Source organism: Paramormyrops kingsleyae, chromosome 13 (assembly GCF_048594095.1).
Source record: "Paramormyrops kingsleyae isolate MSU_618 chromosome 13, PKINGS_0.4, whole genome shotgun sequence".
Taxonomy (NCBI): Eukaryota; Metazoa; Chordata; class Actinopteri; order Osteoglossiformes; family Mormyridae; genus Paramormyrops; species Paramormyrops kingsleyae.
Genome location: NC_132809.1, coordinates 11,851,847 through 11,868,789, shown reverse-complemented (window position 1 = coordinate 11,868,789; position 16,943 = coordinate 11,851,847). Strand labels below are relative to the sequence as shown.

The 16,943-nt window shown below is 47.2% G+C and overlaps 1 protein-coding gene across 6 annotated transcripts in view; it reads right to left on the bottom strand.

Moving 5' to 3' along the window:
* osbpl5 (oxysterol binding protein-like 5) overlaps nucleotides 1-16,943 on the bottom strand; it is a 46,006-nt gene that overhangs the window by 8,887 nt on the left and 20,176 nt on the right. For 2 of the 6 annotated variants that reach the window (XM_023842060.2, XM_023842064.2), the window contains exons 2-13: nucleotides 12,494-12,559; nucleotides 11,078-11,227; nucleotides 10,081-10,154; nucleotides 8,287-8,367; nucleotides 5,729-5,830; nucleotides 5,236-5,439; nucleotides 5,014-5,098; nucleotides 4,672-4,834; nucleotides 1,528-1,738; nucleotides 1,126-1,310; nucleotides 945-1,026; nucleotides 366-464 (exon numbers count right to left, since the gene is read on the bottom strand). In XM_023842060.2, the coding sequence (XP_023697828.1) occupies nucleotides 366-464; nucleotides 945-1,026; nucleotides 1,126-1,310; nucleotides 1,528-1,738; nucleotides 4,672-4,834; nucleotides 5,014-5,098; nucleotides 5,236-5,439; nucleotides 5,729-5,830; nucleotides 8,287-8,367; nucleotides 10,081-10,154; nucleotides 11,078-11,213 (1,422 nt within the window). In that variant the 5' untranslated portion in view covers nucleotides 11,214-11,227; nucleotides 12,494-12,559. The remainder of the gene's footprint in view (nucleotides 1-365; nucleotides 465-944; nucleotides 1,027-1,125; nucleotides 1,311-1,527; nucleotides 1,739-4,671; nucleotides 4,835-5,013; nucleotides 5,099-5,235; nucleotides 5,440-5,728; nucleotides 5,831-8,286; nucleotides 8,368-10,080; nucleotides 10,155-11,077; nucleotides 11,228-12,493; nucleotides 12,560-16,943) is intronic. The other 4 variants (XM_023842063.2, XM_023842062.2, XM_023842059.2 and 1 more) reach the window with 2 other exon arrangements.

The following is a 16,943-nucleotide window of genomic DNA, read 5'->3' as shown; positions in this document are numbered from 1 at the left end:
TAAAGAGTGATTTCATCAGTCAGCAAGATTAATACAAAGTTAATACAAAAATATTCTGGGGTATGGGTACAGATCACAGCTGAGAGACTATGGATGCAGATTGCAGACAAGATACAGATTATGCTTAAGGGAGTAGAAATAATGGGTACAGATTACAGACAGATTACAGATTACAGTCGAGAGATTATCTATATAGAATAACAGACAATGTACAAATTATAGCTGACAGGTTATTGGTACAGATTACATAAGGTACAGGTTACATTTGAAAGATGAATTATTATGGGTACAGGTTACAGATGAGGTACAAATTACTGTATTATGGGTACAGATTACAAAGGGGATACAGGAGGGATGTGACTCACCTGTTCTGCTATGTAAAAAGTACAGCTATCAGTCCGGGGGTGAAGCCAGCAGCACCGAAAGGTTTCACCGAGGATGGGGTTGTACGGTTTTTTCAGCCCCTGCAGCCACACAGGGTACATGACACTGAGGGTGGGGGGAGGGACTAATCCACATGCAACATGTTGGACGGACAGCAGCGAGTGACATTTTAACTCGTCCATGCCCAGCCATTAGGCTACATAACCTGTACGAACAGTTCCTGACACCTGACGGCACCTCCTGCCCATTCATGTGTGTCCTGCACAGTCGTGTGTGAGAGCGGCACAGGCGGCCGTGGAAAAAGCTCAGCTTTGTAAGCCACAGGTCACCTGCTTTTCCTGGCCTGTTCCGAAGCTCTAATTACCTGGCAGAATCCCAGTGCCGAAAGCATCATACTGGGTCAGCGGTATACAAAAAACCTGACGGCAATGCCCCAGAAAGATAGCATGGTTTACAAGATAATGTCAGATCTTCCTTGGTGCTGATATTCTGTTGGGCTACAGTGGCTCGGTGCACTTATAGGCAGAAAGCGGGCGGAATATGGGGGGGGCATCTCTTACCTTGGGTTTCTTGTAAAAGCCTGACAGGTACCATCGCAGAACCTGTTTCATCCGGCAGTAAGGACTCTCCTCAGTTATCGCTCTATGTGTTGGGGGGGAATGAGGCTGTAAGGCTCAAAAACATATAGCAGGTCACAGGGAATGTGGTGGAACGAGGAGGGCCAAGAGGCCGCCAGCTTACTGGGACAGGAAGTCGGCATGGTAGTAATAGTCGGACAGCTTGTCCAAGAAGGAGCGTGGCTCTAGGATGAAGGTGGGCAGGACCACCTTGGACAAGTCCATCCCGGGACGCAGCTGCTTAAGCAGAGTCCAGATCAGACTTTTGTTCTCCTCTGAGACGGTCTCCACCTGGGAGGCCTCTCCGGCCTGCAAGGAACAGGGTTTAGTACGTGATGCAGCCCGAATTTACACCAGCACCATGATGAGGCGCCATAGAAGAGACCAGCTTATTTATGGTGCTTAAAACATGGATTAGTTTGTTATCATTTATGATGCAGCACCTTTATATTGTTTTTACATTAAATGTTCTTTAAGTAAGTGCTTGGATTGACCTCTGAGAGCACTCTCTAAGAGCTCGACTTACCTCCCCCATCTCTTCTTGGCCTTGTTCAACATAGGCAGTAGCCAGCGGGCAAGGGGAAAGGTCATCTGATTGGTCCATATCACTTTCTTCGGTGAGCCGCCCACCGTTTTCATTAGCCCCGGTGTCTGACTCCTCGTGGGCTTCCCGCTCTGATTTGTCAGAATAGCCGTCATTCTCCATGTGGTGGTTTTCTAACATGGACTCATTCAACCTTTAAAAAAACACAAAAGACACATGCAAACCAACCATATGGGTATAAATTAAGGCCAAAAATATCACTCGATTGCTTTGTTATAAAAGTGCAAGTCATCTTACCATCCTATTATTATTTAAAAAACCGATTACATCAAGAATGACAACAGAATCAAATTACAACACCGTTACAGATCAATGACTTAAAAAATTACCTCAACAACAGTCTAACTAGTAAACAAAAGAAGAGCTTGACTTAGTACTTAGCTTGGCTTTTCCCTACCTGGTGTTTTTAGTAATTAATGTTCCAGAACACTTGTAATTAGTCTCACTGTGTTAATGGCTATGGAGTATCAGCAGTAACCTCAATCTGTTTGCATGATAAAAACCAAACAAGCCCCGTTGCCCTGGTAACAGCCACTATCCTCCCCTTGGAAGCTTCTGAATGTCACGGTCGCTGTCACTGGGGCATGAAGCTTAGTGTCTGTCCCATGCAAAACCTGCCAAACGACTCCTCAGATATGTACTGTGATCAATTCTCTGATAAGTATTAATTCTTTTTATAGAAAAAATAATAATAATAATAATAGGGAGAATCCTGTAATCCTTCAGCAGATCAAGCTGAAATTCTGCACTGTAGCGGTGACCCTCTCTGTCCCCCGTGCAGGCCTCTCCTAACAGCACGAGTCTCACTTCACCGCTCCACCTCTCTCGCCGTGTTTCGGAGGTAATAAATGGGCACGTCTCGCATCCTCTGCGTCTGAGGCAACGGGCAGGCGATGCTCCTGCATGCTTACCTTGATAGCAGCTCCCCTGTACCTCGCTTTAAAACAAAGCCTTTCATAAAACCAGGATCAGGCTGGGACTCCCGTCTTTCTGAATCACTGCTAGATCCTGAGCTGCAGACAATACGTGCTGAAGACACAAGCAGACGGATCTGATTTCCCCTGTCTCCCCCACCCTGGGCTGCTTCCTGTGTGCACCAAGCTTTGTTACTGATGACTCTGTCAGGCTTGTATAAGGCTCATATTCTCCATGGCTCTTCCTGCTCCTTCACATGTCACATGACCCACTGTGCCTGAGCTGACTGGCTGGAGATATCTGGAGGAGCGGCACAGTGCTGACTGAGAGCCAGTAGATGCTGTTGACTTGGGAAGCAGCGTGCACATGCGCGCAAACGCATGCAGCGACACACCCACACAAACACAATCATGTGCCATCTGGAAAAACAGGCGTGGATTGGAGTATTCAAATGCGCGCGCCTGCGCACACACCTACACGCACGCACACAATGCAGAATGACAGGCGCTCAAGTTTACTCATCAAACGTAAGACTGATCTCCAGCCTTTGAGGGCTCGCTCTGAATGTGGAGTGCTTTCCCTGATGCAGCTTCAGGTAGGTAAGGATCTCACTCAACAAGAGACCATCACTGAAAATGAGGACACGTTACAGGCAGCTACTGCGGGACCATGAACGTCTGCTCTGACCCAGCTTGCCCATTTTTTCTGGCTGTCTGGATTTATAAAGCCTGTAGGAAATTATACACGTATCTGAATTCTCTCTTAATCATAACTGCCTCTATTCATTGCAATATATGTAAACATTTTATTTCCCATGTTAATGTGAAATTATTATTATTGCCAAATATTTTTATTTGTCAAGCTTAACAGGAAAGAATGGATAATTATTTGGTGCTGATTCTGCAATTTCATTGATTACGATAATTAATGGATTTTTACAAAAAATGTTGATACTTTTTCATAAACATTATACATGCAGTGGTTATTTTATTAGATACACCAGCCTGTTAACGCAAACAGCCTGCACCTACAGACAGCCAATCATCTAGCTGCAGCTGAATATATATATAGCATGCTATATATAGCATATAAATATAGCATGCAGACAAGGTCAGGAGGTTCACTTACAGTGTGGCTAAGCATTAGGAAAGTTACGCCATGTTGGTACTCCTACATCCTGCCAATTTAATATTTGGTGACTTTCTCTGTATTGCACTGACTGCATTTATGATCAACTGCTTTTGATTAGTCTGCTGATTTTGAGAGTAAGATTTGGATTTGGTTTTCACAATACTGTCTTTAGCTGTTCTATAACATGCTGCTTCGAAACATGATTTTGGACTAAAATTACAGTATGTGAATAAAACCTTTTGTCTTATGTAATCTGATGCTTTTTCATCAATACATAACATGTGATTTAAGCAATTCTGAAAATGCCATGATTATTGGTGCCATATGTGGAGATTCCAGCATTTCAGAAACAGCCACCTTACTGGGATTTTCACACACTACGGTGTTTGCAGAGGATGGCGTGATAAACAAAAAATATCCATTCAGGAACAGTTCTGCGGCTGAAAACACCTTAATGAAAGTGGTCAGAGGAGAATGACCAGACTCATTAAAGCTATAAAGGCCAAAAATACCAGCTCAGTACAACAGTGATGTACAGAAAGGCTTCTGCAGAACTTGTCAACCCTTTAAGTGGTTTTGGAAGGGATTCCTACCTAGTACTATGTAAAATTAAGATTAAGATTAAGATAGACTTCATTTATCCCAGGGGGAATTTCTGGGTTAATAATAATGACAGTAATTGCATCAATATTGCTAAAAACTTGTAGAACTAAAGTCAGAAAGAATAAACTGGAAAAGTCAACTAGAATTAAGTCATTCTTGTTTGTCCCCTTTTGCTTATGCAAATGAATTCATTTATAATTAAATAGTGAGCAGTGGCTAGCATTGTTGCCTCACACCATCATGTACTTAAATGCATTATTCAGGCATGTTTGCGACCTCCCTCGTCCTATTGGCCTGTGACCATGTCAGCAAACAGGCGCGAGTACATCAAAACAGCCAGGAATGAAAGTACTGCTGCTGTTTGTCATTGTGGGCATTGTGGGTAAATCAACAGTAGGTGTAGAGGAGAATACTCACTGAAGGAGGTCTTGGTCAGTCAGGGGGGAAGACTGCAGGAGGTGGAGAATGTGGGATGACTCAGGGGATGTGTTCAGGTCGCCATCTCGCCCGACCCTGGAGGTGAGCTTGTAGAGACTGGAGCAGCTGAGAGCCAGTTCCAAGGCGTCCATCCAACAGCGGCCTGGACACACAGACATGGGTCATTGGAGCACATAACCATGTGTGAACACACCTGCACCCAGGCACATGTGAATCAGACACACACACATACTTACACAAATGATCTACACACACTTCATAAACATGCAAACCCCAGAAACAGCTCAGGTCTACGGTCTTGCAAGAGCATGACAAGCTCACCGTCTGACTCGGAAGCTGCCCTGAAGATTAGGTAGCTGCTTGGCAGGGGCTGTGTGATGGATCCCACATTCTCTCCTTTAGGACCCTGAAACACCAACAAGGGGGCAAATTAGAGCCAGCCTGCCCTAATGTTATGGAGACAAAATGATCTGTGTTATGCAGATGGGTGCAGGGCAAAGAAGGGACAAAGCAAGAGACCAGCAAGTGAACAACAGGCCTCACCTTCATGGCCCATATGGATTTGTCCAGTGGGTGGTAAAGTTTGAAGCAGAAGCCATCCTTCTTCGAAGGCCTCTCGATGAGCTTGCAGGCATTGAGCAGGACAGTTCCCACCCAGTGCTCCACCTTGTGAGTTTTGTAAATAAGGAGAACCCCAGGCTTTAGGACACACCACAACTTGGTCCAACTCTTCAGGGTGCCCCGGATCTGGCGAAGAAACTTCTCTGTTAGTGCATTTCCTCTGGCACGTCTGATGGCATTTTCAGCCCATTTCAGCATGACTTTTTTCCACAGCAAGGCTAATGTTTTGGAAAACGGTAAAAAGACGAATTTGACAGGAAATGAGAAATGCACTGGTATCTCATCCAAGGTGTTCCTTTGTGCTCTATGCTGCCTGGGATAGGCTCCAGGCCCCCCACTACTCTGTACTGGATACGTTTTTTTGAGATGGATTGATGGTTGGAGCAATGTTTCTTTTCCACAGTAGCTTGCACACCTTTAGCCAGTTGGACATAATGACCACACTAGGGTCCTTGAGTGCGCTGAATAGTTCTCTGGTTGCCCTTTTCTTCTCCTGTCGATAATTCTTTTTTTGGACCTTTGAAAGAGACAGAAAAGGACATTTCTGAAATATTCTCCTATCCTCATTGCATACCCTTCTAAAACAGTCGCCCACTAGAGGGCAGCATAGTCAAGACATGTACAGTCCTAAACGACGCACTAAATGTGACCAGATGCCAGGGGCAATTCTAGGATTTGACTCATAGGGGGACTCAGCTCCCAAGAAATATAAGAAAATTGCTAAATGGATTTAGAATTATAATTTTTCAGGGTGGGGTAAGAGAAAAAAGTGGTGGCTGAAGCCCTTCTAGATAAGGATTGCAAATGACAGATGCCATGTGTCAGGATCTGTGGGATGAAGGACTAAGGCAGGCGTTTAAACAAAGGGGGGTTTTATTGGAACTAAACTGAACAGAACTGAACAGGGGCAGGAAAACAAACAGGACTGTAAGGGGTCACAACGATCGAACTGGTACAGGGAAGGACATGGACAGACGGGAGGAGTGATGATAATGACCGGACTAGGAAAGATGAGATAAACAGGGACTTATTTAGAAAGATTAACGAGGGGCAACAAGCATTATGCGTGGCTCATCAGGAAACGCCGGAGGGACAAATAGGGTACACAGGCCAGGGCAAAATGGAGGCAAGATTTGGTAGCAGGACAGGGACCAAGGTGGGACTGAGGGGAACGGGGAGTGGGGAACCTGGGACATGAACCCTCCTGGGCCTGCTCCCCAGTGAGGCAGAACCTGTCCGAACCATAAGGCCTAAGGGCCTTGGAGGGCCAGGGGGCCGGAGAAGAAGGGCACTGAGGGGACAGCAGGACATTAGGGCGCTGAGGGCACTGCTGGGCCAGAAGGTGTCAAGGGGACTGCAGGGCTGGAGCATGAGGGTGCTGAGAAACCCACAGGGCTGGAGCATGAGGGTTCCTCTCCTCCTGGTCGCAGCAGGAGAATTGTCTGGGCAGACATTGTTTGGCAGATGAGAATCTGGGCAGCTGGCATAGATGGTGTGCCCCCAACTCCCCCTGCTGGAGACAGAGACTCGGCCAGTCCCCATTCAGGGCCAACACTACTGACTGTATGAGGAATGACCGAATCAGCATGGACTTTGAGCTGAGATGAAAGACCACAGAGCGGGACTTGGGCAAGACCCAGAAGGTCCTACTCTAAGTCCTCCAGCGAGGCATCTTCTGGGGAGTTGGGCGCTGGGTTGCCAGCGTAGAAATGAAGATGGGCTCCGGAAGCACAGCAGAGGTGAAGACAGGCCCTGGAGACACAGCAGAGGTGAAGACAGGCTCTGGAGACACAGCAGAGGTGAAGACAGGCTCTGGAGACACAGCAGAGGCAAAGACGGGCTCCAGAGGCGCAGGAGTGGTGTCATCGGGTTGGGCTCTGAAGACCCGGCGGCTATGGGCACAGCTAGCTTCCTTCACTTCTTCCTCCTGCAACTGGAAATGGGAGGGAGGAGCCAGCGGGTGGAGCTGCGGCGAGCTGTGTGGAGCTGGCGGGCGGATCTGCAGCAAGTTGCAGGGAGCTGACGGGCAGAGCTGCTTCACGCTGTGGGGAATAGGCAAGCGGAGAGGCTTCACACAGTGGGGAAGAGGAGAGTAGAGTAGCTTCACGCAGCGTTGAGGTGACGGGCTGAGTTGGGATTGGGGATCGACTTGCACCTGACCAGCCACTGCATTTCTCCCATACAGCATCGGACCATCTCTGCTTCTTGGGGATCCGAATCTGGTATGAGCCTCGCCGGGATCTCCCCTGCATGTAGGAAGCGAGCACTGGCATTGGGCACCCTCCACATATCGGGATTACTCCTCCACTCCAGGTGGGTATCCAGGAGGGTGGAGAAGTCTTCTGCCTGAAAACGGGGTGTCTCTGGAGGGCCTTGTGGCTCAAATCAGGTCTCCGATTTTGGGGTACCCAGGAGATCCGCTGTGCAGGGTGCAGGGAGGCCTGGAACCTGGGGCCGAGGTTTGGGCTGTAGGGTTTCTTTGGAAGTCTGGGCATTCTGTCATGATCCGCAGGACGAAGGACTAAGAGGTAGGCGTTTGGGTGAACAAAGGGGGGTTTTATTAGAACTAAACTGAACAGAACTGAAAGGGTTAGAAAACCACCGGGACCGCAAGGAGTCAAAACAGTAGGACTGTTACAGGGAAGGACATGGGTAGACAGGAGGAACAACGTTAGTGACCAGACTAAGGATACGTTTTTTTAATATAATAGGGGGATGATGAGACAAACAGGGACTTATATACAAAGACAAACAAGGGGCAAAAAGCATTAGGCGTGGATGATCAGGGTGTCACGTTGGGGGGAGACAGGAGGGTCAGGTGGATATAATGGGCAGGATGTAACACCATGTGTACTTCCTGTAATTATTTACATTTGAAAATTAGGTGGAACTGATAAAATACACAGATAAAATATGTCAAGGACAGAAATGACAAATATCTTAGGTGCTGTCTATAGGAAAATGACCACCTACTTTGAGAGATTCCTTCCTGGCCAGCTTTTCTGTGGGTGAGGAGCATTCCTTCTCCTGGCCATTGAATACCCTGGCCTCCAGCTGAAGACAGAAGACAGCACAACAAAGCCTTCTTCAGTCACCCTGAGCAGAGACCAGCCCATGCCAGCGGATGCCCACTGCCCTCTAGGGGGAAAATATTTCACTGGGGGATGGTTCCTTTACTGCACCATCAAAAAAACGGAGTGACTTGGAGTCATCCAAAAAGCTGCAGTCTCATCACCTCCCTGGGAACATGGCCTGTGGGGGGGGGGGGGGGGGGCTGATAAGGTCATCTTCAAGGAGCATTCAAAGAACAAAAGGAAATTAGGAGGCTATTTTAATTCAAGACAAGAAATGCATTTCCTTACATGAAGGATGCTGTGAATTCAGAATGTATTTATGTATCTATTGATGTATCTTGAAAATGTTCGGGAACTATTCAAGTTCAAGAACCTTGCTGAGGCCTATTACATTAGGACCGTAACCCAGCGCCCTTTATTTACAAGGTCACATCCTTAACTACTATGCCGTTAACTCGCTAGTCATCCACCCTGCTCAGTTACTGTCCTGAGGAAACAATCCTTAGTGAGAAGTTTTGAATACACTCCAGCCTCTAAATGCCTTCCATCCCCCGCAGTGATCATGAGGTGAAGGACTTAAGGAAGCAGAACATAAATCAGGACTGCCTGGACACTGTGTAAATAAACTGGTCTCACTAACAGTGCTGTAGCAAAGCTTAACGAGAGGAAAGGCTGGCTGGGGTAATGGATACTGGGTTGTGCTAGCGGCTGTCATATTGCCCGCCTGTCATGACTTTGAGGGCAATATGACTTTGCGTTCACACAGAAATTGTTCTTCACTGCACATTGTTCTCATCAGAGCAGACAGTGCTTAGCAAGCGCCCTTCCAGCTTTGAATTGCATGAATGCTACAAGCAGACAGAGCTTGCAAAAAACAAACAAAAAAAAACTGTAACCCGGCAGAACAGCAGCATTGTAATGGAGCTAAAGCCAAACTAAGGTCACGGTCTGATGTGGCCAGAGAGAAAAGCCAGCTGATATCGACTGGGAATGAAGAGGGTATGCCACATTGCTGTGATAGGCCCGAGGACACGGCTACGGTTGGCCTTCACCCCCTATCAGCGGACTGTGCCCTAAGTGTCAAAGCCATACTGGCAGGTCTATCAAAGGGCTCAGGAGGCACTGCACTCTCTCTATGACATCAGCAGCTGCAGAGAAACCATGAGTATCAGCACCAGCTGTCAGTTACGAGCCTCTGCGACCTGGCGTACACCGGCCAGAGTGTCCCATGCCTGGTGGCTGCAGCGTACAGCGGCTTTCCGTGACGCACTGCAATGTTGCAGCAGCGGTGTTTGCATATAAATAGTCTCCGCTGAAACACAAGTGAGGAAAAGGCTGCCTGGGCTCCATGAGTGGGATCGTTGGGCATGGAGTCCAATGTGGGGGCCAGAGTTTAAAAACGCAGCACAACCGGGCGCAACCCATCACTACAAGTAGCTAAAAACTTCACAAGGCTATGATGACAACAAGAACAGCAACACAACAACAACAAAAACAACAACAACAATGATAATGATATATAACTGTCTTGATGAATGAAATCTCCAGTTTCACTAGTAGCGTAAATGCAATTTCTGGATGAACTGGGAACAGTGCAGAGCCGGCGGCTGCCTGGAACAGGTCTAGTGAAAGCCGACTTCTCACTGACTTGGGAGCAAGCAAGCGGACTAAGGAGATGACATCAGATACTTGCCTTGCTGCCTGGCGACTGGACAGGGCTGACTTCGTCCCTCAGCATAGCCAGTCCATTCCTCTCCATGTCGCTGCCTGTCACCACACAACCACAGGGGTTCAGAGACACAGGAGCATGCGAGCACATGCACACACATGAGAGCGTCATGATCAACTCAATATTGCGGCAGTATGTCGAAACAATCCCAGTTAAAGATTTTGCATGTCTTAGGAACATCACACATCTTGTCTAAACTGTGAAAAATGCTACTTTTTACGAAGTAAAAAAGAAAAGAAGCGGAAACCAGCAAATGGGTTCAAAATGCCCAAACCAACCCTCAGCCTATATTCGGGTACAAAAATACACTAAGCAGTAAGGTCTGTATTTAGAGACTCGCTTTAATCAGAGTAACGCTCTAGCACTGGCAGCCTAATGCATTGCGTGTGTGTCTGTGTGTGTGCGTGCGCATGCGTGTGCAGAAATTGTGGGCGGGGCTTGGCCTTGGGGGTGTGGTGTTACACCCCATGTCAACACGTCCTCCCTAGTGACGAATCCTTTGCAAACTGGGGTAGGCGGATGCAACACCCAGGAGAGGCTTCTGACTGGGCCATAACAAAATGCATCACACTGACTTCAACTGCCCCCCCCCCCCCCGGCTTGTCCCGTGACATGCCCCTCACGCTTGGAATGAAACGAATGAAACTGCGGCTGTCAGAAGAGCCTTTGGGCCTCTGTGCACGGACCAGAGTGTGAAGCACAACTACAGTTGCAGTTTCATCTACAGGGTACCATACCTTCAGGTAATCACCCCGGCGGTCAGATAACTAAACTATAGCCACCTGCTCGCTTAGCTGTTAAGCTACATCACGCTCGCAGTGCTTACAGTTCATTTTACTCCTTTTTTACGGCCACACGCTGCGCTCCTCCAACACCCATGTATTACTCCTTAACCTGTGCGAAACGTGCACAGTGCGACTGAGCAGACTCTCCGCGGCTGACTTCCGTGGCTCCTCTTTACCTGGGCTCAGGGGGTAGAGGTCCTGCTCCCCGGCGTACGACAGGTTCCGCGTCAGTGTCCGGGGGTCGATCTTCTGTGGCGTGCTCGTCGTTGGGCACAGGGAATACCGTCGTCGGCACAGGCTCTCTTCTCTCATTCTGTGTTTGATTCCTGGTGAAGAGAGACACTTATTTATTAACACATGATGCTATGGCCAGACACACTTTTGTGAGCGTGGTGGCTTTTGTGTTGGAGTGGACAGGCTGCGTTTGTAACTGTCACCCCTGGGATTCAGGCTGAGTTCAGACGTAGACATGAGACTGAGCTTGATGGTGATGAGGGTCCCCAACAGTCAATCGCTTCCCCTCTGCCGGCCTCCCGGTGATGACCATGCAGTGACCACGCAGTGACGCTGAGCTAATACCCGGTAGTGCAGGGTTTAAAAATACTTTTTTACTGTGTCTTTTTCCATTCCTAAATTAGGTTCACTCTTCCTCCTCCCCTAACCTATAATACCCTGTCCACCAGCATAAGAAAAATATCTAAAATTATCTTGTAAAGTTTTACAAAATATTTTGTAACTTTCTAAATCCTTATGGGGACATTCATTTTTAGATATGTGTCATACATTGCAACACTGTCATTTGTCGAACATTATTCATAATAGTGAAACAGAACACTTTAAAATATTTTTAAATATGGATCAGTGGGCTATGGCAGCCTCCTCTGAGTTAGTCCCACTGCTCACATCCTAAGGTGACCTGGCCACAAGCCTGGAATCTGGGCGTCTCTCTGATTGACCCAGAGAGCTGAAAAAAGAGGCAGTATGGGGCAGACGACACTGAGCGAGGAAACTCAATAAGGGGCTCCCTATCCGAGCAGGAGGCAACAGGGAAAGCATGTAACCTCAGCCAGACCCCACTGCTGGCTGCTAAAAGAGGAGACTGGAAGCCTGAAGTCACATGGAAGCAAAGCTGCTGAGCCTTCATATTGCTGTGTGAGTTCAGCACAAGGCCAACCCATGACTGCCTCCTCACAAATGTCTTAAAAGGCTCTGGTTGTGTGCCTATGTATAATGGAGATTGACACGCCTAAAGAATAAGGTTGACTTCTATGTTCTTAACAAAGCAAAAAAAAAAGAAAAGAAAAGCTAACGATTCACCCTTTCCCCCCAGCAAGGTCACTTATGTCAGATGATCAGATATCCTGTTCTCTGTGGTGCTGTGGAATCTTCTATGTACATTTAGAATATTTTTCATGCCCATATTACGAATATAATAACCAGTTATTATCATTAAATTTTTGCTGAGCAGGGGTGGGTGGTGGGATTAGCAGAATGAGCCCAGTGTCGTTTTTTTAGTCCATGGAAAATGAAAGATCGATCTGCGGGCCAGATGTAATGATGAATTAAAAAACATGTCGCGGGCTGGATCTCACCTGCGGGCTGGTACTTTGAGACCTCTTGTAAGTGGTGAATGGACTGACGTAATCCTTCGTCCTGCACTACAAAAAATGACTCATTGTTCAATGCAATCATCTCCATTATTTTAATACTTGTGTCTTTAGTTCTGGTGCTGATAGCATTCAATATTGACTAATATCTATATATCAGCCAAAAATATCAACCAGGAATGACACATTAGCCTGATGCCGATATCTTGATTTTTTTAACAAGTACCTGCCAAAATTAATACATTTTCTGATATATCGCACATCTCTAATTTTGTATCTATGTATCTATATTTGTATCTATAATTTGGGGATTCATTAATCAGTCTTGCTGTGTGAGTAACCATTTACTATTACAGTTTGATCCTAAGTTAGAGAGTGCTTCTTGGGCCCAGATCACAAATGCATGAAGGGTCATTCCAAGTATGTAAGCGAAAATGGATCTTTATACTGGGAAGGGGATATCTTACAATACAAGTTAACCTGATGTGTCTCTCTTATGCAGTTTCTGTTACTTTATCATATTGTCTCTTGATCCTCTTGATAAACGATCCTTGAGTAAATTCTTCGATAAGGCTGTGAAAAAGTGTTTTGAAACCACTTTGCAGGTCCATTACAAAGGTTTTAATTGGGTCTTATTATACCTCTTTACATCCTGCTCCACAAAGGATCCCAGTGTGGTTTTTTTTAATGGCGACATGGTTTGTGTATAGGTACATATATAAATGGGCGTGCATGTGTGTGGGTGTTATGTTAGGCATGGGGACTACCCGTGTTTTCCACATGTCCTTTAAGAGTCCCTTTAAAGCAACGCGGGGTGCAGCCACGGAGGTCCGTATGGTAATGCCGAGCCATGCGGCAGTTGCCATGGTAACCACGTGCTAGTTCAGAATAGCAACGGAGGTGTGAGGCAACATGAGATTCCTTTCAAGAGCCCTGACACAGCATTAAAAAATGACTGTAGTAAAACACCCTCATCTACGTCTTCCCTTGCTGCCATTGATTCCTCCATCCATCTTCTGTACAAATATCTCCAGTTTTATTGGTTGGAAAATGGCCATGTAGTGATTTCTAGGGAAGAGCAACTCATCACAGCCTTGTTCCTACAGTACATCAGGAGATCAAATGGCAATGAGGCATTTTCCATGCTGCTACAAGCTGCCCCTGGCCTCTGACTTTGTGTCCTCACTGCCTCCCTGGCAGGCGACATCTGCCTCAGCAGGTGTGTCAGTTAACCAATCAATTCTCCTCACTCCAGAGCGAAAATCCTCCCCCCTACTGGCGATATCCTTGTGCGCTCACAAAGAAATTCCGCCAATGTTGCAGCAATATCACACCACTTTTACTTGCATGCTGAGAGTGCGGTGGGGGGCGGAGGGTCATGGCGGGGTGGAAACCCCCAGGAGATCAGTAGAGGGGCTGTGAGACAAGCTATTTTTTCCACCGAGGCAACCAATCAGCACCTGCTCTGGCCACATGCGGCAGTTTTCAGTTTGCTAAGACACGTACGTGTTACCCCGGAGGTGGGGATGCTGTCACAGCCTAGCTGAATCACAATCAAAGGCAGCAGCAGGATCAGACGGATGGCAAGCTGCCGAATGGAAGCCTCTTTATTCCCACCTGGCTAGAAAAACAGCCCGACTTCATTAATAATGTGGGACAGGCAGGATTTAGACAAGCTAAAAGTGAAATTTCGCTTCAGAGAGAGGAGCTATAAATAGGCTCTGCTGCAGTGAAGTGCAGTGTCTGAAAGAGTGCGGGCGGCTCTTATTGCCCCGGTTACGAGATCCAGTTAACGGTGCGCGCTGGTCTTTGGCAGGCTCCCGTGCCACCCAGGGTGGTTTTCGGACAAGGTTGATGGGCGGGAGTCTGAGTGGCAGCTGGAGCCTGAGCTGGTCAGTGGCCCTCCTTGAATCGCCACACAGCCACACAGGATTACGCGGGATCAAGCCATTCCTCAGCTCAAGAGAAGACTCCATTACTCTGATTATCAACATGTAGAGCGGGGGGGGGGACATGTAAATCTGCTTTTGGCAGATTTGCCAGGAGAATGCCGGCAATGGTCACTGCACGTCGGGATAAGCTACTGGAATCTGCGACTGGCCCACGCAGACGCTCCCATGCAGATGGCCCAGATTCGGTATGATGTGCGCTCGGCATTTTACCTTTCCTACATCTCCCTGGCTTGGTTCATTCACCCCCCCCCCCACAAATAGTACAGCACAACCCCAGCTAAGCCGAAAAGCAACCAATTCCAATTGCAGTTCAAAGTGAACTGACTAGTAAACGTGACAAGCTGTAGGTAGCAGTCCGACCTCCTGCAGGCAATCATGGTGGTTTATCAGACAGCGGGACCAACAGCACCAAGCAGGACGTGCTGATCCGCATGTGGCACCAAGGAGATTGGGCGGAGCAGAATTGGTTTTGGATTGGCTGCCATCCAGGCCAACGCTGGCTTTTGCCACCCAGTCTGCTGCCGAGACGAAGAAAATCCCCGAGACTGAGTGTCTGTTTCAGTCGTGATATGCAGGGAGAAGACTGGGGCCTCTATAGCACTCATCTAATATCTGATAAATGAGTAAGTAAACAGTAAGCAAAACCAAACTTTGATAGCCCTAGATCTACAAGGCCCAGCTTGCGTATTGAATAGGGAATGCAGTGTAACGTACATTCAACTTAGATAAAAGCAGGCAATGTATAATAATGTTCCATAGCATTCATCGTAATGATGAGTAATGTTCTGTAACATCCAGCGTTTATGACATGTCCTATCATGACCTTCCATGACTACAAGGTGTAAAAATCAGCAAAGCACCATGTTAGGTGATCTGTTCCATGCCAGGGCATGTTTGACCCCCAAATTCAAGTTTTTTTGACTAGTGTGATTACTCTGTACCTTGCCTGGTCCACTAAACCCTGACTGGGCCCACATGAAGAGTTCCTTAATGAATCTTCATCTCAAAGACAGCCATGTAATCTTTTTGCAAGTTGAAAAGTGCTTCACAGAACCATGAAATGCTGTTTCAGTGACTTTTTAGTTCATGATCATACAAAAGCGGCATCTGGGAAATAAACAGCTTGATCGACAGCATATGACTACAGTCTTTTAACCATAGATATACTTGAAGACACAGAAAATAAAGAATAAAAACATAGTCATGGTTGTGGGATCTGAGGCTCTATAACTGCCCGTCTCCTACTCTAGAAGCCGTCGCTTTCCCCATCTGGAGCCCTGATCTGATGCTCAGACAGACATACTAATTCCTTTCAGATGGTGAATGTGGTTAAAAGTCGTCTTTCTGAGGTTGGCTTCTGCCCCCCTAATAAGCCCCCCCAACATAGGGACCTTAGGCCCCTCCCATTTCCACTAAGGTGTCATCATCTTCATGGCTGCTTGTCATCTATAGAGTTGGGGTGGATGGTGGTTGAATGGGGCCTTCATAGATATATAAGCAGTGACGACATGAGAGGAGCCCTCTGCAGAGTGCAGGGCCAGACAGTTTTCCTGCTGTGATTAGGATTAAGGGCCTTGCTCAAGGGCCCAATGGTGAAATTACTCTGCAAGCCACAAGACATGAAGCATCAGCCTTCCGATCTCTGGCACTGAGAGGGCAGAACCCTATGAGCTTTCAGGGGGCATGAGGCTCAGCCTGCTGCAGATGAACCCACAAAAACCCCAACATCATGATTAGAAGCTAGCCAGATTACCTATTCATGACCTTGTCAAGGCTATAGTGCCAGGTCCTGCATAGTTACTACGCTGCAACAAGCTACAGAACTATAAGATCTCTCTGGCCCATTTTGGATTCTGAGCCCCTAAGTCAGGCAACTCATTCTTGCATGCAGTATTTTGAAGACTCAGGAAAACTTCCTTCACTCACAAGGGTCCCACGTGTTGCCATTTTGGAAATCCTGTGAGCTTACAGTCGCAACAGTGAGATGCTCCAGGTGGTGATCAGCCCTGGCTCCGATCCAGCATGGAAAATTAAAGACAGCTGTTTTCCCAGCTCTCAGCTTGAGCTGATCCACCACCCCTCCCACCACCTCCCTCCCCAAATAGAACCGTGGGATGGAACCGCTGGCCAGACACCCCAGCTGGGAAGTGAAATAAAAGCCAGCCGTGCTGCATTTAGGTTGACGGCACATCCTGGACAAGGAGGAGGAGGAGTAATGGAGAAATGCACTACGCAAATCAAACACATGTTGGGATATGGTGCTTTAAGCACAGTCAGGCCATGACCCCAGCCGAGTGTCTGAATTTAATAACCCTTGCCTGACCTCAGCAAAGATTTTGTCAGATGACCAACATGCACAGCTGTCACGTACTATAGCTGTTACGCAGCATATTTGACCATTCAAGATGTTTACTTTTGATCCAAAGGGGAGACTGACCAGTGAGACCCATGGTGTATTTTTAGAAGCTCCCTGGTGGGAAACC